Here is a 20,832-nt window from a genome sequence, read left to right as displayed (position 1 = left end):
ACTTTTCCCTTCTGTCTCTTTAATTTCATTCAATTATTTCTTTGGCTTTTTTAATAAAAATTTTTTAAAAAATTTATTTACAATGACTTCCAGAATATTAACTTTAAATGAATGAAGTCTGCTTGCGGGCATATCTTCCATTCTCACAGACTGTTCCATCTGCATCAACTTACAGTGCTCAGAGGCTGAGTTGATAGCGCACAATTTGTTTTCAAAGTTCAAAATCAAGCTAGTCAACGCCACAGGGCCCGCAGCAAGTACATTCGTTAACTTAATTCGCAGGAGCTGCGGTGAGCGTGGCCACAGCACTCTGCGCAAGTTCTGGCCCAAAGTTGCAAAGTCAATAATGCAACAATAAGTCACTCCATATTTCTAATGGATGAACTGCCCCTTTAAAATTACTACTGCCAATATACTGAGCATCGAAACATTTTTGTACTCTATTAAATATTTACAGTTTAGTGTTATCTGTAATTCAAATCTGATCTCTGTTGCACACTATTAATATGTCAACACAATAGTTCATCCAATTGTGTCAACAACGCACACTTTTACATTCTTGCCCTCAGCAACATGTTGTAAAAGCAGGTTTACAATTCCTTACAATTCTAATTTCATTTCAGAAAGCAAAATCTGATCTTAGAATCAATTAACTTGAAATTCTGTATTTTCTTGAGTGTTACTGCTGTAAAATTTGTTGCAATATATAAAGAAAGAGAACTCTATTTGTACAATTGGCAGCCTTCATCAACTTGGAGAATGTGGAACTGACATGGGAGCATTTTGCAGTTATGCTGTTAAATATAAGCCAGAAATAATGTTTCATTCTATATACATATATAGCTCCAATTAGAAATCTGCGCCTGGATTCAGCTCCCATTGGCGGGTTAGCAGCAGGGCAGGACTTCCATATGCCCATATGAGTCGCCCGCCAATATGCTGAAATTTCCTCTGAGGGCCCTAAATATACACATGCTATGGGTAGTAGCAGTAATACCTCTCCTCATTCGGTTACCATTGCTGGGAGGGAGGCAAATTGAGTGCTGCTGCAGCCTTTAAAAGGTTGTAACTAAATAAAAGGTAGACGTGACTTTTTGCACAGCAGCAGCCTCAAGTGGAAGAATGTCTTAAGGGGCAACTGCCTCATGGCTCAGCAGCAAAGATTCTCTGATAGGTTATGGCTAGGATAAGAGCTAAAAGGGAATGACTCCTGAGGATTGAGGGCAGTCTGTATCTAAGGAGATAGTTGAAGCAGTCAGTCCAACCTCAACTACCTCAAGAACTACCACACAGTTCAGAAAGCGATTCATTGACTTCACAAGGGTGGCCAAGGTAAGTCACTTTTTCCAATGTACATCCTGTATTAATGGCAGAGGCTTCACTCACCACTTTATGTCTCATACTCTTTGTGTCAGCACTTGTGTGTCAGGGAAACTGATTTATGCAAAGGGAATCACTGAAAACACTGAAGCACCACAGCAATTCAAAACAACTCCATCAACTCACACTGCCTGTAACAAGAGGTTCTGCTAGTTTTGAAGGACAGTTGATTTAAAGAGACAATGCAATTCCCATCATGGGATGCATGCATTCATAAGGGGGAAAATAAGTGTCCAAGCCATTCGCATTTCATAACATGTGCTCTCTGCCTGCAAAAGAAAGATAGGAGTAAAGTTAGGACAGATTGGGAAGTGGAGGCGGCAGCGGCGAAGCAAATAACCTCGATTTTGTTGATAAAATCATTCATGAACTTCTCACTTTTGTTGTCTGAGATGAAGATGGAAGTTGCATGACAGGGAAGTCTGAGAAGATGGTTGATAATGAAGGAGGAGGAGTTTGGAGTCCTCTTGCTTTTCAATGATAAGAATTGACTGTGGTGAAGGAGCAGTGGTATTGCTGGAGGTGGTCATGCCAAATCTGGAGGTGAATAGCCAAGGCAGCCGATTTCCAACATGTTCTCTAGTCTGCAACCCATAGACTCAAGATGCAGAGCTGTACTAGATGGAATAGTGAAGGTAGGAGACCATTAGGGACCTGGTGGAGAAGAGGGCATCGAAGGTTGAAGCAAATGACAGAAACATTAATATCAATGTGGATGTTGGGCCAGAGAGAGGGAGTCAGGAATGTGAAAGTGAGGATTTGGAATGGGCAGCAAGATGTGCCTGAGGAAGTAGTTGCAAATGGCCTTATCGCTGATTGAAAGTTGTAAACTAATGACGCTCTCTTGATTGGTGAGATTGGAGGAAGTGGTCAAGTGTGTATGTGGAAGATTTGATGAGAAGGGTGAGATTGAGGGAGAAAACGAGGGCGAGCAATCAGAGAAGATGGTCAGGGTAGAATTCTCGTGCTGGTTGAAGTCTTCAAAGATTAAGAATTGCTGAATGCAGAGACTATGTGAAAATAGAAGAATGCACCTAAAGGTCTTGGGGGAAGGGGATGGGGGGGGGGGAAAGAGGGGGGGAGAGGAGATTATATGTGATAAGGATCATGGAAGAAAGGTGGAGGTAGTGGTTGAAGGATGTGGTGCTCAAAAAGGAGATGAAGCTATAGGAATGTGGGGATAAGCCAAGATAATTGTCATACCCCTCTCCTTGGCAGTTCAAGCAGGGGATGAAATGCAGCCAAGCAGTGGAGGTGGGGAGAAGAGGGTTGGCTTCGATAAGCAGCAGTTCGCCATTGGTTAGGCAACCTCAGACAGGCCCCAAATGTTTACGTCTTGTTTGTGAAGGAACAGAGGTTTTGCAGGGTTTTGCAATGGAGACTGATATCTCACGCTCCAGGACAATTCATGTACTATTGTTTGAGATCCTAATTTCTCTCCACTTGTGATAGTAAAACTATGTAATTTTACAAAGAAAAAAAATACAACCTCAAGTTAGCTGTTTTTATATTTCATAAAGACAAATAACATTTCAGTGCTAAGTGAATCAGCCTGAGATGATGTCACTGTTGTTTTATAGCTCAAATTCATATTAATTTGTTTAAGCTGATGACCATTGGTTCGGCCACAACTGGAGAAATGCCATTTTTTTTTAATATACATTAATGACTTGGACTTGGGTGTACATGGCACAATTTCAAAATTTCCAGATGAAACTTGGAAGTGTGGTAAACAGTGAGGAGGATAGTAATAGACTTCAAGAGGACATAGACAGGCTGGTGGAATGGGCGGACACATGACAGATGAAATTTAACGCAGAGAAGTGCAAAGTGAAAAAAGTTGGTAGGAAGAATGAGGAGATGCAATATAAACTAAATGGTACAATTCTAAAAAGGGGGTGCAGGAACAGAGAGACATAGAAACAGGAGTAGGCCATTCGGCCCTTCGAGCCTGCTCTGCCATTCAATATGATCATGGCTGATCTTCTATCTCAATACCATATTCCTGCTCTCTCCCCATACCCCTTAATGCCTTCTGTGTCTAGAAATCTAGCTCCTTCTTAAATATATTCAGTTACTTGGCCTCCACAACCTTCTGTGGTAGAGAATTCCACAGGTTCACCACCCTCTGAGTGAAGAAATTTCTCCTCATCTCAGTCCTAAATGTCCTACCCCGTATCCCGAGTCTGTGACCCCTCATCCAGTCTGTCTGGCTCTGTCAGAATTTTATATGTTTCAATGAGATCCCCTCTCATTCTTCTAAACTCGAGTGAATACAGGCCTAGTCGACCCAATCTCTCCTCATAAGACAGTCCTGCCATCCCAGGAATGTGTCTGGTAAACCTTCGCTGCACTCCCTCTTTGGCAAGTATATCCTCTCTTTGGTAAGGAGACCAAAACTGCATACAATACTCCAGTTGTGGTCTCACCAAATCTTTGAAGGTGGCAGGACAGGTTGAGAAAGCGGTTAAAAAAGCACACGCCATCTTGGGCTTTATAAATAGAAGCACATAGAGTACAAAAGAAAGGAAGTTATATTGATCCTTTATAAAACACGGGTTCAGCCACAACTGGAGTATTGCATCCAATTCTGGGCACTGCACCTTAGGAAGGATGTGGAGGCCTTAGAGGGGGTGCAGAAAAGAATTACTAGTATGGTTCAAGGGACTTCAGTTGCATGCATAGACTAGAGAAGCTGGGGTTGTTCTCTTTAGACCAAAGAAGAACAAGAGGAGATTTGGTAGAAGTATTCAAAGTCATGAAGGGTTGAGATAAAGTAAAGAAAGAGAAACTGTTCCCATTGGCGGAAGGGTTGAGAACCAGAGATTTAAGGTGATTGGCAAAAGAACCAAAGACGACATGAGGAAAAACTTTACGCAGTGAGTAGTTATGATCTGGAATGCGCTGCCTGAAAGGGTGGTGGAAGCAGATTCAATTGTGGCTTTCAAAAAGGAATTGGATAAATACTTGAAGGGGAAAAATTTGCAAGGCTGTAGGGAGAGTGGGGGAATGAGACTAACTGCATTGCTCTTACAAAGAGCTGGCATGGGCTTGATGGGCTGAATGGCCTCCTTCTGTGCTGTAACCAGTCTATGATTCCTTGTCTAGCGATGCACTGTGGCGTAAGTGGGATTTTAAGAAATGAAAAGGGCCAGATCCAAATTAAAAAGGAAAACAGATTAAAACTGTTAAAAGCTTTAAAAAGTAACGGTGTTGATTACTGTGCTAATGACAAGTTATAAATTACATTTACCGAGTTAAAGAAATTTTCATTCCATTTTCAATAATAATGTTGCAAAAATGCAACTCTTAAAAAAAAATAGAATTTAAATGCAAGCACTTATAACCTGCAGCACATTCTGAGTCCTCTTTCTGTCAGTTTTGATTAAGCATCTCCCCCTGAGGTATATTTACTTTTACTGCAAGTCAGCAGTTCTTTAATGCACTACTGCACCATCATGGGAAATCAAGTGCCAAGTGTTTCTGAAACGAGTTATTAATCACAATTTTTAATTCAATGTCGGGTTACAAAACCCCCTCAAGATATAAAAGTGCTACAGTTCCAGCAATTAGTTATGTTCACAGAAGGAGAATATATATATATATAAAAAATATATTAATTAAGTTGCTTGACCTGTCAACATGAGTCACAGCAATCGCAATCATTAGCCTGAACATTTGTTAACTTGTAAAGGAATAGCTAGCAAAATGGACATACATGCCAACTGCTTTTTTTTTAAAACCCTTTGTATATTACTGGACTACTACTGCATATTTAGGTTAAAAATAGCACTCAAAAATATTAAAATTCATGCATCAGGACATTCCCCACCCCCTCCCCTCAACTCCACTGTCCCCAACTGTAACTAAGCTCCAAATCCAGGACCAAACAAGCGATCTCAGCCCTCAAATTTGCAATGGTCCCAGGGCAAGCAGTCTGATACAACAATACATTCCTCCTGCAGGCAAAATGCAGACAGGACACACAGTGACTTCATAAACTATGTATGGGAACACACACTCATAAAATGTGTGAGATTGTACACTCAAAATACCTGTAAGTATACGCTTATGTATAACAGCTTCATAAAATACAACTATGAATGTACTCCTCTTTGTATAGTAACTTCATAAAATATATGTATGAATGACAGAGATGGAGAGAGAGAGAAACACATTCCCAGGAAACAATCACGAGACATTATTTCAATGTGGAGATCTTTTAGAAACACACGAACCATTGCTGAGAAACCCAAACCCCCTCCCCAAATGCTTTCAGGCCTAAGCCCTCACCCCAGGCGGACCTACCCCAAAGTAGCAAGCCAAACAATACATTCCACTTCTCAGTTCTGCCAAACCTCAGGTTTTCCCTCTATAGTGGGGCCAGACAACAAGATCCCCTCCATCCTGCCAAACCCCAGGACCAATTCCTCACCACTACCAGGATTGCCCCAAATTGAAGCTAATCTTCACCTGCTCAGTACTGCCAAATACTTATCTCCAATTGATGCATCGCATTCTCGGTTTTTAAAATGGTATGGAATAAAAATTTAAATGTGCAAGTAAAGGAATATTTATAGTTTTCATAGAATAAGAGTCATGGAATTCAATTTCTAAAGCACTGGTAAAAATGAAATTTGATGTATTCAGTCACAAAGTCAGAATCCTGATATGCAATACATGGCATAAACACCCTATTGCTAAAAAAAAGCCAACTCATTAAGCAATGCCACAGGAGGTTTATTAGTATATAAAAATATATTACACATAGAAAATGGAAAAATTGGAAATAGTGATTATAGTGGAAAAACTGACTTGTTGTAAGGAAGTAATATCAAGTGCACTCAGTTAAAAATCTTTGACAATGCCGTTTTTCAAGTTTTCATACATGGTCTGATTCAAAGCATCAGCAAGGCATGGTAATTTAACTTCATTCCTAAACCCACATTGTTTGTTGGTGGCTTTCATTTATTGCAATAAAGAAAGGAAAATCAGTTGTGCCAGAAATCCTGATTTATTTATACCTGCAAAGATGGCAGTAAGACTTTCCACGTCATCTTGTATACGCAGTTGCAGTATTTCCTGAAGCAATGCTTGACGATGGCTCTCCTGCCCAATTCCCATTTGTTCTAACTTTCCAGCAGTGAGTCTCAACAAAGCACGTCCTGTCGATAAGAAACTTTATAAATAAGCATTTACCCGTTTAGACAGTTTATCCATTTACAATGACAATTTGTGAAGTGTCCTTGCATGTGTAGAAAACTGACTTTGATTACAGCTTAATCACTACCCTGCAGATTTTTTTGCGATAGAATTAATATTTTTTATAAACTAAAACCAACTTAAACCAGTTTCAGAAACATCTCCATAATTTTTCAGGAGCTGAGATACTAATTGCAACCTTTTTTTTTTAAAACTTACCCATGAACTAAAAACCATTTAGCCAATAATTAGCAAATATACATTTTAATACATGCTTTAATCAGCAGTCTTATTTATGTGCTGGTCTAGGCTACTTTTTAAAAAAAAACTTAGCTGTAAAAGAATCTTAACTCTTTGACAACAAACTCTGCTTATAAACCTCATTTTCAATTTGCAAAGAAGAAAATGACAATCTCTATTCCGAACCATTTCAGAGAATGATGATGCAATTTCAACAAAGCAAGTAATGAACTTTAAGCCTTTCCACTTTAAAAATCTCCAATTACATAGAACATTCAGTGACAGACTGAAAGCTGAAAAACAAGTTAAAATTCTGCAAAGTGTCAAGGAGGCACATTACTCAGACAGAACACAGTTATGAGGGTCTATAATTGCTATTAGTGTCAGTGTCAGCCCCAGTTGTGATTCAGGACAGCAAAGCATATCACGTTAAATTACGTACCTTCCACATGGCCTTCGTCTGAATGTAGTTTATCATCTACATATACCAGAATAGGCCAGACAGAGTGTTAATCATAGTTAAATGCCATTTAAGAACTTTTGCTTGCTGTAGCCTTGCTTGAACTATACGATCTTCTGGTGCTGTACAATAGCCCTAAACCATTCAGTTCTCTTCAACCGCTTATACAAAGAATTACACATATATTTAGTAAAGCATTTCCCGTGGCGTTGCTCACGCTAAGTTGGATGATCTGCAGTGTTATAAAGGGCAGAGTTGTAATGCAGGATGTATTATTCTGATAAGATGCAGCTGTGTCCGTTTAAGACTGTCAAGTTATTAAAGTAAACAGAGCCTCAGGTCATTCTGAGTTTAACTGAACATTTAGCCATGCAGTGCGGAAACCTGTGTTATTTAAAATAAATACTCGACTGCTGTCCCCTCCACCCGTGTGACTAGATCCCCATTTCCACCACCCCCCCACCCCAACCAGAACAAGACCCGCAGCACTGATATACAACCCCAAAGCAGACTTAGGATAGTTTCAGCTGGGACGAGGGGAGTGGGCTATCATGAAGGAGGCAGTAGTGGCGATCAGTCACAACAGGGGTTGGGGATTTGCGGACTGGCTTTCCTTAGCACTGGAAAACAGTATTAAGAAACTCTTTGCCACATCTGTACTCTCACCTGCGCAACCAGACTCTGAACCTTGTAACTAGTTCGCAACACTAGCTTGGGGTGATGGAAGAGGTCATGCAGAATGAGAGGCATGTCAGGACAGTGAGGGTAGATTTCTTGAAAACAGTGACCTGGGAAAACATTTATCACCCCCCCCCTCCAACCCAGCTGCCACCCCCTCCCTCCAATGACCAGACCCACATATTCACTCCTTTAACCAATGTTCTTTCCTGCCACTTCTTGCTGCAAGTATAAATTGATAGCTGAAAGATTAGATTTGGGAAGAATGAGCCAGAAGTAAGTATAATAAATAGGGTTAGAAAAAGCTAGTTTAAATGTGAAAGAAAAGCATTACAAACAGGCATGATGGAAAAAGTTACAGGATGTGCGCACTATGTGCAAGAATTTAATATTGCTAGAGGATCTTCCATGGTATTGTTCATAGTGAGTCAGGATAAGTTGTTTTGTACTTTGTAACAAAATATGTTATCAGGGGCATTGATTTATGGTGATTTGATAAAACCACAATTTGACTTATTCAAAGAGTACTGTAGGAATGTTAGTGACTTTAAGATCATTCTTTGTGCATATTTGCTGTGAACTGTGATTAATCACTACTCAAAATTAGTATAGCTATGCAATTAATTTTATCTTTTTTAAAGCTCAGGACAGAGAGGAAGGTGGTGCAGGTAAATAGTAGGTAGGTGTAGGAACTGCATGCAGTAGTAATGGGAAACGGGTAGTGTTGATGGTTTGAATGCTTGGAAACTGAAGACATGGAACATTTGGAACATGGAAGAGAAGAGTTAGTGACTGGATGAACTGAGCTGAGGTTTGCAGAATGTGGGAACAAACTTCATAGTCAACCCACCCCTGAAGAAACCTCAATCACCATGTATTTGTCAATAGCACTCAACCCCTCTCAGTATTCTCATCTAATAATCTCAATTCCCAACGATCCCATACTCCACCATCACCATCCCATTGCTACCACACTCCAAGTTCATCCTCTCACCACTGCCACACCCAACAAACCCTCTCTCACCAGGGGCTCCCCCCAATTCTGCCATATCCTTCCACCAGACACTGATACCTCTTTCCCAGCTCTCCTAAACACCACAACTGCCCCTCCCAATGTTCCCACATTCTGCAAACCTCAGCTCAGTTCATCCAGTCACCAATCCTTCTCTTCCATGTTCCAAATGTTCCATGTCTTCAGTTTCCAAGCATTCAAACCATCAACACTACCCGTTTCCCATTACTACTATATGCAGTTCCTACACCTACCTACTATTTACCTGCACCACCTTCCTCTCTGTCCTGAGCTTTAAAAAAGATAAAATTAATTGCATAGCTATACTAATTTTGAGTAGTGATTAATCACAGTTCACAGCAAATATGCACAAAGAATGATCTTAAAGTCACTAACATTCCTACAGTACTCTTTGAATAAGTCAAATTGTGGTTTTATCAAATCACCATAAATCAATGCCCCTGATAACATATTTTGTTACAAAGTACAAAACAACTTATCCTGACTCACTATGAACAATACCATGGAAGATCCTCTAGCAATATTAAATTCTTGCACATAGTGCGCACATCCTGTAACTTTTTCCATCATGCCTGTTTGTAATGCTTTTCTTTCACATTTAAACTAGCTTTTTCTAACCCTATTTATTATACTTACTTCTGGCTCATTCTTCCCAAATCTAATCTTTCAGCTATCAATTTACAACTGCCGAGGTCTGTAAACATCAGGTGAAAGCCCTGATTTGAACTACTATTGCCCCTCCCCCTACCTGGGAGGCTTCCTAGACATGTCCAATCAGCTTCTTCCTAAATTGTCCAGCATGTAGCACCAGGAGATATTACTATTTCAAAGTCTTGCACTTTAGTTTAGAATCTAAGTCCTCAAACTCTGCAAGACCTCCATCCTACTCTTTCCTATGTCATTGGTTCCTACATGAACCTTGACTTCTGGCTAGTTTGCCACCCTTTTCAGGTCTTTGAAAAGGGAGGTAGATGCTTACTTGGGAAACAAGAACATTAATGGATATGGAGAAAGGAACGGGGTAGTGGATTTGGATTCATTAAGTCAATGACTTTATAAGCTTATTTGAACAATTTCTGGCATTAAGTTAATGAGAACTCAGTGAGAGAGAAAATATAGTTCACAAAAGCAGTGATCATAGTGAGTCATCTTGGGCCACTTCCATGCACCCACCAGCAGCAAATTATACATCAGCATTGGCAATGAACGGAGAGCAGATTGCTTGCCCCCTCTTGGCTAAGGAGCTAAATAGAAAATAATTTAAATATGAAAGAGGGTAGAAGGGAAAATCAAAGAAAATTAACATGCTGTTACTGATTGCAGTATTCCAATCAGTAAAAAATGCAAATTCAGATTGGAGTATTGCACCATCTGAAACCAGGAACTTGGTGTGTAGGCGAATGTAGACTTCAATTTTTACACAGAATTATATAGAATGTACAGCACAGAAACAGGCCATTTGGCCCAACTGGTCCATGCCGGTGTTTATGCTCCACACAAGCCTCCTTCCACCCTTTTTCGTCTAACCCCATCAACATATACTTCTATTCTTTTCTCCCTCACGTGTTTATCCAGCTTCTCCTTAAATGCATCTAAGCTAGTTGCCTCAACTACTTCTTGTGATAGCAAGTTCTGCATTCTAACCACACTGTGGGTAAAAAAAAAGTTTCTCCTGAATTCCCTATTGGATTTATTAGTGACTATCTTATATTTATGGCCTCTAGTTCTGGTCACCCCCGCAAGTGGAAACATCTTCTCTATGTCTACCCTATCAAACCCTTTTGTAATCTTAAAGACCTCTATCAGGTCACCCCTCAGTTTTCTCTTTTCTACAGAAAACAGCTCCAGCCTGCTCAATCTGTCCTGATAGATATAACCTCAGCGTTCTGGTATCATCCTAGTAAATCTTTTTTGCACCTTCTCCAGCGCCTCTATATCCTTACAATAACATGGAGACCAGAACTGTTCACAGTACTCCAAGTGTGGTCTAACCAAGGTTCTGATGAAAAATCATCGACGTGAAACGTTAACTCTGTTTCTCTCTCCACAGATGCTGCCTGACCTGCCGAGTGTTTTCCAGCATTTTCTGTTTGTATTTGAGATTTCCAGCATTGGCAGTATTTTGCTTTTGACACAGAAAGTCTACCCTACGTAACCATAATTGATACACAATGAATATAAATTGAAGTCTACATTTGCCTACAGAACGAGTTCCTGGTTTCAGATGGTGCAATATTCAAATCTGAATTAGAAAGGGAGTTATTTCGTCACTATCAGATGGTGCAATATTCAAATCTGAATTAGAAAGGGAGTTATTTCGTCACTATCAGATGGTGCAATATTCAAATCTGAATTAGAAAGGGAGTTATTTCGTCACTATCAGAAGGTAGCATGAGGTCATCCCGACCTCCATTTCTATTGCCAAAAGCCAGGACTATCAGCAGAGAGTAATTGTGACAGTTTAAGTTTAGCAAGCACTGCACAGAGACCCTGCAGAGAGAATGATTATTAGAACCAAATAAAAGATTTATTTACGCAATATCCCTGCTGCTGCCGCCAAGAGTTACTAAGACTGCTCTGGTTCCTTGATGTCTCATCTTAATTCATTGTAGTTGATATAAAATTCTAGGGATGCATTATTTACTACCAACCTATATACGTTTGCCTCCAGATTCACTTTTAGCATTTAGTTAATTCCAAATTCTCATCTGAACATGAGGCAGCTGTGCTAATGAAAGAGGGAGGGTGATTGATTGAACTAAATATATCTAAAGGTTAAGTGGCCAAAACAAAGGCTCCCCTGGCTGTGCAGTTACATTCCAGACACACTTCATGTTGTGCTCTGCTGCTTATTGTGAATTGCCACTGTTGAGTTTCAACCCAAACAATGAACAGGCGAGGGCTCTCTTCAATAGAAAAGAGAAGGCCGAGAGGTGACCTGTCTTTAAGATTATGAAAGGGGTTTGATGGGCCGGACGTAGGGGAGAGGTTTCCACTCGTGGGGAAGACCAAAACTAGCGGCCATAAATATAAGACAGTCACTAATAAATCGAATAGGGAATTCAGGAGAAACTTCTTTACCCAGAATGTTAGAATGTGGAAGTCGCTACCACAAGGAGTAGTTGAGGCAGCTAACATAGATGCATTTAAGGGGAAGCTAGATAAAAACATGAGGGAGAAAGGAATAGAAGGGTATGCTGATAGGGTGAGATAAAGAGGGATGGGAGGAGGCTCATGTGGAGCATAAGCAACAGCATGGACCAGTTGGGCCGAATGGCCTGTTTCTGTGCTGTACAATCTATGTAATTTATCAACCTGCATCCCTACTTTTAGTGATTTGTGTATTTGTACCCCCAGATCCCTTTGCTCGTCTACCCCATTTAGACTATTCTTTTCCAAGGAGTATGTGGCCTCCTTATTCTTCCTACCAAAATTGAAATTAATTTGCCAATTACATGTCCATTCTGCAAGTTTATTAATATCTTCCTGTATTCAGTCACAGTCCTCATTATTAACTATACCCCCCAATTCGATGTCATCTGCTAATTTTGAAATTATACTTCCGATTCCAGAGTACAAATCGTTTATGTAAATGACGGTTGCATAGCATGTTGGTACACTAATGGCTTGCACCATAAAGTTGTATAGCCTTTGAACCAAAAAGACAGTTTTGTTAAATTGTCTTGTTTGGTAGAACTTAACAACAAGACGAAGATCTGAAACACATCCACATCAAGCAGAGACATTCTTAAAATTGATCTACTGCAACTGACAGAAAGATCACACTTTAAACTTTATATTAGTGACAGGAAATCAATTTTGGAGCATGACCCCAGATGCGTGCATTCTTAAATCTTTGCTAGGTTTCATACTAAACTGAATTGTAAAGTGTTGGTTAAAGGGTTGGAGAACAGTTGAAGGTTTAAACAAGCCAGCTGAAGTACATGGCAATGCTGCCTCATCCACACCTGAAGTAGAATAATCAAATGTTTAACTGACTCAGTTATATTGTCTTTAAAGTGACTATTTGATTAGATTTAAAATATAGCTGCACCAGCTTCATTATTTCAATACATGAATGATTGGGAGTTGTATTTTCATTGGAGCTTTAGATTATCTCATTGAATGATGAGTCAACAGGCATCTAGAAATGTTCATTACTGGCATCGGATAATGCAGTGAATTAAAACACATTGTCTTTCACCTCTAAGACTGAAGATATTTCTTGTTCTACACAGTTTCAAGCTGTTTTCCTTATATATATGTTCCATAACAAACATGCGTGAACAAGCAGATTCATTTCTATACTTTTATGCATACAAAGTACACCAAGAAAAGTAACTTTTAATCCAGTGTTTACATTGTGTTATTTGTAACGTGCTCTTTCCACTTTTCAGCTTCAATTTTCTTTGTTATTTATCTTTACTTTTTCAGTTTTTAGTTTAATTTCCATATTCCCTCGGCTGTTTTTTCTTGCTATCATTCATTCAACAATTAGAACCTGAGAACCCCAAACCAATTTTCAACAAAACACAAAACAGACAATGAGATTCTCAGAGTCCAACGGCTATTTAAAAGTTTGCTGGCAGTCATTTTAGGCCAGAAGAAATATGCATTTGAAATGCTGTGTTTGAGTGCTATGGATTGGCAAGATGTAGGCCAGGCCCATAGAATTCCTGATCTCAGTCATGCTGCAGTAGGAAGGTACTGAGAAAGGATCAAGTGCTTCTCCACCAGCATTGGTGCCAATTTGGTTGAAAGCAGCAAAAAGAGATTTGGGAAAATTGATCATGTGCCAGGCTCGACAACCATGTGGGAGTCAAAACTCAGGCTATTGTTGCCTAGTTGTTTCCATCTCCAAGAACGGTGTTCTATTTATAATTCTGTGCAAATTATTTATGGTGATTGCTACTTCTCCAAAGAAAGCAATGAGCACTGTACAAGCACACCAAGCTCCTCATTCAGCCCAAACCACATTTCCTATCTGCAGCTACCTGAAATCTTAGACTACGTCAAGATAAAACTGTCTGGTGGGCTCTTAAATCCCTGGATTTGTCTAGAGATGAACATCTCAGCCTACATATTGAGCTGGGAACACCCATGGACTGCAGAGACTACAACAACCTGCTGGCTGCTACAAAGGTAAGGGACACTGAACTTAAATGCACAAATTGTCTTGATTTCAAACTGTATAGAATCACAGAAATTACAGCACAGGAAGTGGCCATCAGTTACGCCTGATGGTACCTGCTAAACTGAAACTATCTACTCCAAATCCACTTCCTTGCCCTTTCCCCATATTATTTTATATCGTTCCTTCTCAAATACTTATCCAGTACCCTTTTAAAAATTAAAGCATACATACTAACCTAGAAAATGCACAAAAGCTGACAAACAGCTTCAAAAAGCTAACTCAAAAACAACTAACTTAAAAATAGCCCCCAATATAACGCTTTGGCTTTCTATGACCACCACTTTAGCATGACTGAATAAGTTAAATCCATTTTTATTACATGGTATTTCATGATTTTTAATCAGTGTTTAGAGATTACATTTCAAAATTTGGCCCACTTTTCAGCAGAAACTGAAACTTTGCTCATAACATGTGAAAAGTAATTATACTATCAGTGTGGTGAGACATGAGCTTGTTGTAAATTAAGCTGTAGGTATACCTAATATATCACTCATAGTGCAGGGGAAAAAATCAAGTACATTAAAGTGGATTTCCCCGCCCCCCACGGCAAATTTTGAAATTTCTGAAGGTGCCAAGAGCACTGAAAATGCAAGATTTATTTAATATCTGTAACCCATCAGAATAAATTATTTTTGGATTTAAAGGCAAAGTTACACTTGACTATAATTGTGGGAAAATGCAGTTAAAAAGTATTTTTTTAAAATCTAAATTTCCTGAGGAGGTCTTTCCCAGACCTCCACAGGAAATTTAGATTTTTTTTTTTACACTTTTTACTGCATTTGCCCACATTTGAGTCCAGTGTAACTTTGCCTTTGAATCCAAAAATAATTTATTCTGATGGGTTACAGATATTTTAAATATTAAAAGTAACTGTTACAAGTTACAGTTGACTCTTGATTTTTGTCCCATCAGAAAATAAGTGAGTATAACACAGCAGTTCTTGCATATATCACAGCGAAATTATGTACATAACAGCCCAGAAATTGTTTCGAAAAGAACGGTGAGCTCAACAGCGCTCACCGTTGTTAGTGGCGAAATTGAGGAGCAAGTTCCGGCATTCGCACATGTGCAGTGAAACGCGGAAATTCGGAACTTGCTTCTCCTGGTTCACTGGCGATTTGACAGCTTCGAATTAAAGGGATATCACTGACTACAATCACTGAAATCATTGAACCAGCACCAACTTGCTCATCTGCCCAGATGGAAAGTAATTAATATCGCCACAAAATAGGTACGCTTAAAAATACCAAGTCTAAACTAAGTTTTAATAGTGTGGTAAAGTCTTAATAACTGCAAAACAATTAAAATTAACTTTAAAAAACATGGAGTGTCACTGCTCCTTACTTTAATAGTTTTTGGTCATTAAAAAACATTTTTTTTTAATAAATTTAAAAAAAATTTTTAAAAACTTTTCCCTTCGGTCTCTTATTTAATTTGATTATTTCTTAACCTCTTTTTTTTGCTGTCTATAACTGTTTTTACAAATGATTTTAGTGTTGTACCTTTCACTTCCTGGATTTCACATTCCAAACTTGCAGAAAATGTTTGCAGTTGGTCAAAAATGCTGCAATCTGATTGGTCGAGGAGAGTGATCCTTTCACTTCTCCCGTGGGCTTTTCTCCGCTTCCTATTAGAGGAGGTCCCCCCAGTAAAGACTGCGGTAAGTTAGTGGGCGAGCATAAATCTATGGAGAGGCAAGCACTATTGGTTCGCCGCTTGGAGCAATTTCTGGGCCAATATAAATAATAAGTGGTCCTGGACCTCAAGTATTGGGCAGAGGAAGCCATTCTGTTGCATTCCTAGTTGTGAACCATGAAGAAGTATTTGAACACATATGTGCATTGGGGACTTAGCATTTATTGAAGAAAGACCATAGCATAGTGGGGTCTCCAAATGATATTACAAAATTCTGGGAAACCTGAAGGGTTAGTGCTGAATTGTGGGATTCTGGCTTCACATAGCAGCCAATGAGAAACCAGGAGAAAAAGCTGCCTCACACAGTTAGGCAACAGATAATTGGACATCTTTGTGCCACTAACATTAGAAAACAGTCAACTTGGGTCAGCCTGGAAGCTAATGGATAGGGTCATTTGTATGGGGAAAAAAAAAAATTTAAATGGGAGAAATGGCTCTTAAGGAAAGATCACAATACTGGTTCATTGCCCTACTGTGCCCTAAGTACGATGAAAGTTGAAGGATATGAACAATTGCCAGGAATACCTAGTCTCATCAGAGCATTTGAAAATTGACAATAAAATTGACTGGCACATGGCATTCACATGGCATTCACATGGCCCAATTAACCCTTAACTATTAAATTACTCGGTCAGATATGTAAAGCAGTACAGGGACCAGCTGCAATGCAACGGCATCTTATAAACCTTCGATGTTTCTGGTAAAAATCCAACTTAGTCTGTATATATGTGGGAGGAGAAAGAACAACGATTACTCCATTACTTCTGATCTTAGACCAGCAAACGGGAATCCAAATGTGGCTAATTGCATTTTTGATGAGTAAAAGAGTTGGGCATTTGATCTCAATACTCATATTGACGTGACATTTACACATGTGCTTTAACCTTTTTGTGTGTCTGTTGGTAAAATGGTAAGACTAAAAGCAAAATGTACAAGTATTTTTGATCATTGTATGTGTTTCACTTCCTTGGTTACTCCTTATTGGTTATCTGCTAAAATGGTGTGTCTGGTGAAAATGCCAGACTTGGAGAGGGGGGCTGTCATTGTGGTCAGCTCGACCAATCGGAACAACCAATCCAGCAGAAAGCAAACCCAACCAATAATGAGCAGCTCTAACAGGGCCCGTGCTGGTAATGGGCAAACAGCAACTGCGCTCTGGATAGAGGAGCAGGGACTGGTCCTGTGTGTCGTCTTGTGCGCAACAACATTCTCAGCAATCACTCTGATGAACTCAAATTAACGCTCGCAACTGCTGGTCAAAAATGTGGAACCTGCAATAAGTTGTGGTGTTTGAGACAAATTTGTGCCAGAATTTCAAACTTTGGTGAAGAAAGAAACACTGCAAAGTTTCACACTGAATGGTTGTAGATGTTTGCACAGTAAATATGCACGTGAAATACATTTACCTGCATTGTGTGTGTCTTTTTTAAAACTAAAATTAGTGCATGTGGCTAGAATGGTGTCACCAAAAATCACATCTGTGGCTAATCAGTGATTTCTCCTGGACAAGATTCACAGATCAAATATCAGACATTCCGAGAGTATATTCCATATTTACAGGATGCGTCCTATTATCCACACTCATTACCTTACATACCAGGAGTGAACCTTTGGTTTAGTGGGAGCATTCCTGCCTCGGAGTCAGATGATGCAGGGTTCAGACTGCTCCAGACTATCCCGGTGAGTGGAGACTAGTGCTCTGTATAAAGATGGTTACAGCTATGGAAGGAGCGTTCATGTTGCGGCCTATCAGACTATTAACAGCCTGCGAATCCTTCCACGACACACTATTCTCCAAGGGGAAGAATGTGAACATTCAAAAACAACTTGGGATCACCCAATCACCATACTCCACTAGTTGGCCCCCACTGTACATGATCCCCAGATGAATCCACCAGCATCATATCATCTGCAAAAAGCAGCACCAAGTTCTTTTAGAAATGCCCAAAATAGGCACTGCAGCAACCCCTTATGATGCCATACAACACAACGTTGATGAAAACATCAAGTGGGTTAGATGGCAATGGACAACCTTGTCTCACTTCTTTCAAGCGAGTTCAACAAGTTTCTTATCTACCCTGACGTGAATCTTAGAGCTCAGGGATACATTCCACATAAAATCCAAGATTTGACCATGTACTCCCATAACTTCCTGCCTTTTCATGAGAAATGCATGAGGCACTAGGTCAAAAGCCTTATGAAAATTAATGAAAGGAAGATACCTGAGCCATACATTGCTCGATATCTTATACAAAACTATACTATGCCCTACACATTCTCCATAAGAGCAAGCTCCAGCCTATTCCTTTCTGATGCTGCTGACCTCCAAAGTACCCAATATGCATGCCACAACAAAATGAAGAACCATCTCATGAGCCATTGATTATCAGCAAGAGTCCTCAATAGTTTTTAGGCTTACTGCGATCCTCCTTCTTGTGGAGGTACAGTCTCGAACACCACGGATGTGCATGCCTCAAACTGAATTCTGTTCCAGCCTCAGAAACAGCAGTTGCCAAGATGAGTCGATAGCTCCTGGCACTGTATCCCTAGATCACTGCCATTCACCCCTCTCACTTAAAGCAGCAAATGCTGAAGTTTGGCATGTATACATCACCTTTCTGATTATACATTTTACATCACTCTTCCCAGTATATTTCACATCAATCTCTGTTGCGTATCTCTCAGATACATTTTACATCAATTAGGGGATGAATTTCTGCAGGTGTTCTCCTGCTTGTCCGTCGGCACTATGGTGGAAGAGGCCGTAGAAATGCCGAAAAAGTGGCGCTTGCGCATTTTTATTGTGGGTTTTCGCAGCTCTTCCTCCAAAGTTAGAACGGACGAGTGGGAGAACCCCTGCTGAGATTCAACTCTTAGTCTCTCCAGTACAATTTACATGATCAATCTCTGCCTGAAGGTTTGAAATACTCACACACTGTCAAGTGCCTGGTCACAAGCAAGCATGGGAATCACCTGATTACACGCATGTACAGAAGACACTTTGGGGCAAACTTAGGGGAATGGTCAAGCTGCGCAACAAGTTCAAATCCCACGCTGACTTGTCAGCAAATCTTGACAATTGGATACAAGCTTAAAAATGCAGACCATCAGTGGATATATTGGGCCAGATTTTTCTGTCAAAATAACGGCGAGGCTAATAATGCTCACCTTATTTATGCATCTATCTTTGGGCTTACCTGCCACAACGTAAGGTACTTTGAGGATTTTTCATTTACTTACATAAAATTTAAAAATCAGCCTGTTATTTGTCACTTCCTATTACTGACTAGTGCTTTTACAAACAGGTTTAAATTGGGGATCATTCGCTTCCAAACTGTCTTTAACGGGCAGAAAAAATTATGAAGCAGTCACAGCATTCCTTAAACAGAAGAAATTTCAAAGTTTAAATCATGAACCAACTTACACAATTTGCCTCCCTGTTCTTATACAGTCATCCAGCAACCCAATCCTCTACATTAGAGTTCATCACAAAATGACAACCACATTTACCTAAGCAGTTAGGAACATCAATGGGCACATTATTTTGATTTGTGTGGTATTTATTTTGACTGCTGTCCTAAATTTATCTGTAAATTGTCTCTGGGCAGGAACTCACTGTAAGCTTCTTCCAAGCTTAAATATATCCTGTAGAAATACATTTAGCAAAATGTTAGACTGACTCACAGATCTCCACTGTTTAAACTCTGGTGCCATCCAGTGTTTTCAGTGCAAAAGTACAACACAATGTCAAAGTGTAAGCAATAAAAGTGATCGGATTAAAAGTAATATCATTGCACAGGCAAGTTTCAATTCCTTGGATTGAGGATTAAATAAAAATACAGTTCTTGTTCAAATATTTATTTTGTGACAAACTGATTTATCCTGGTTTACTGGTGGTGTACGTTTTCTTCACCATTGATACTAAAATCATTCCTGTCAATTTGAAAACAATATTTTAATAGATATTCACCGTGAAAAGCACCAACTTGCTGCCATATGGAAAATATTCTGCTTGTAGTTTACATGCTTCAAAGAACTTGCAAGAAGAAACTGAAAATTTGGAAAGATTCACTAGCTGATTTCTTTGTCATTGTGGAGTTAGTTGTGGCAATGAAAAATGCCACATTCAGTAATTTCATGTTAGGCAAAGATCATAAATCAATTACTGAAGGAAGCAAATTTAAGCTTACAAAAAGCTTCCTCTAAAAATGGTTTGGATTATTAGATCTATCCCATACTAGAACAGAAACTTAATACAAAACTTTTAAGGGATAATTTTAAACATTCACAAAGTCAGAAGAGTCTGAAATTCACAGGGATTTGTTTTTATGTTGATTCAAAAACTTCACTAAATTCTCATCTTTAGCTAAGGCATTATAGCTGAGTTCATCAATAGGTGATACATTGTGGCTGTTAACAGCTACAGACACTATTAAACAGAGATAAGCAAGGACACAGGAATATTGAGCTCTTTCCCGCCTCACTGGTGAGGACCATTAAAGTATCTGAAAACAACATGAATATTTAACGATGTGGCCAATTAAATTTGGGTATAGAAGGAAGTACTTGTCACGACTTTTCCATAGAATTTCCCATCATGCTACCTCTCTTCTATCGCTAATTAGATTTATAACAAGAGTTATAAAACAGTTTGCACTATATTGCACCTTTAAATGTAGTCAAATGTCCCAAGGTGCTTCACACGAGGAGGGAGGCCACACCAAGCAGAAAGTGAGGGGGAGAGTTAAGAAAGGTGTCTGAAGCTGTGGTTTTTGGGAAGCTTTTGAAGATGAGCAGAGATGCAATAAGACAGGAAGGATTTGGAAAAGGAATACTAGAGTACAGGTGTGTAATGGCTGTAGGCTCTGGCACTGATGGAGTGAAGGAGTGCAGGGGAGAGGTGTGGAAATATACAGTGGATCAGAGTCAGAAGAGCAGAGGGTACAAGCT

At 39.5% G+C, this 20,832-nt stretch overlaps 1 protein-coding gene across 4 annotated transcripts in view; it reads right to left on the bottom strand.

Annotated features, from left to right (window-relative positions):
* The window catches only part of LOC137321383 (sterile alpha motif domain-containing protein 12-like), a 51,293-nt gene that overhangs the window by 10,234 nt on the left and 20,227 nt on the right, over nucleotides 1-20,832 (bottom strand). For all 4 annotated transcript variants that reach the window (XM_067983774.1, XM_067983771.1, XM_067983772.1 and 1 more), the window contains exon 4: nucleotides 6,405-6,545. In XM_067983774.1, the coding sequence (XP_067839875.1) occupies nucleotides 6,405-6,545 (141 nt within the window). The remainder of the gene's footprint in view (nucleotides 1-6,404; nucleotides 6,546-20,832) is intronic.

The sequence above is a fragment of the Heptranchias perlo genome, chromosome 5 (genome assembly GCF_035084215.1).
Source record: "Heptranchias perlo isolate sHepPer1 chromosome 5, sHepPer1.hap1, whole genome shotgun sequence".
Lineage (NCBI taxonomy): Eukaryota > Metazoa > Chordata > Chondrichthyes > Hexanchiformes > Hexanchidae > Heptranchias > Heptranchias perlo.
Note: the sequence above shows the minus strand (reverse complement) of the source record. Positions and strands in the feature narration are given on the sequence as shown.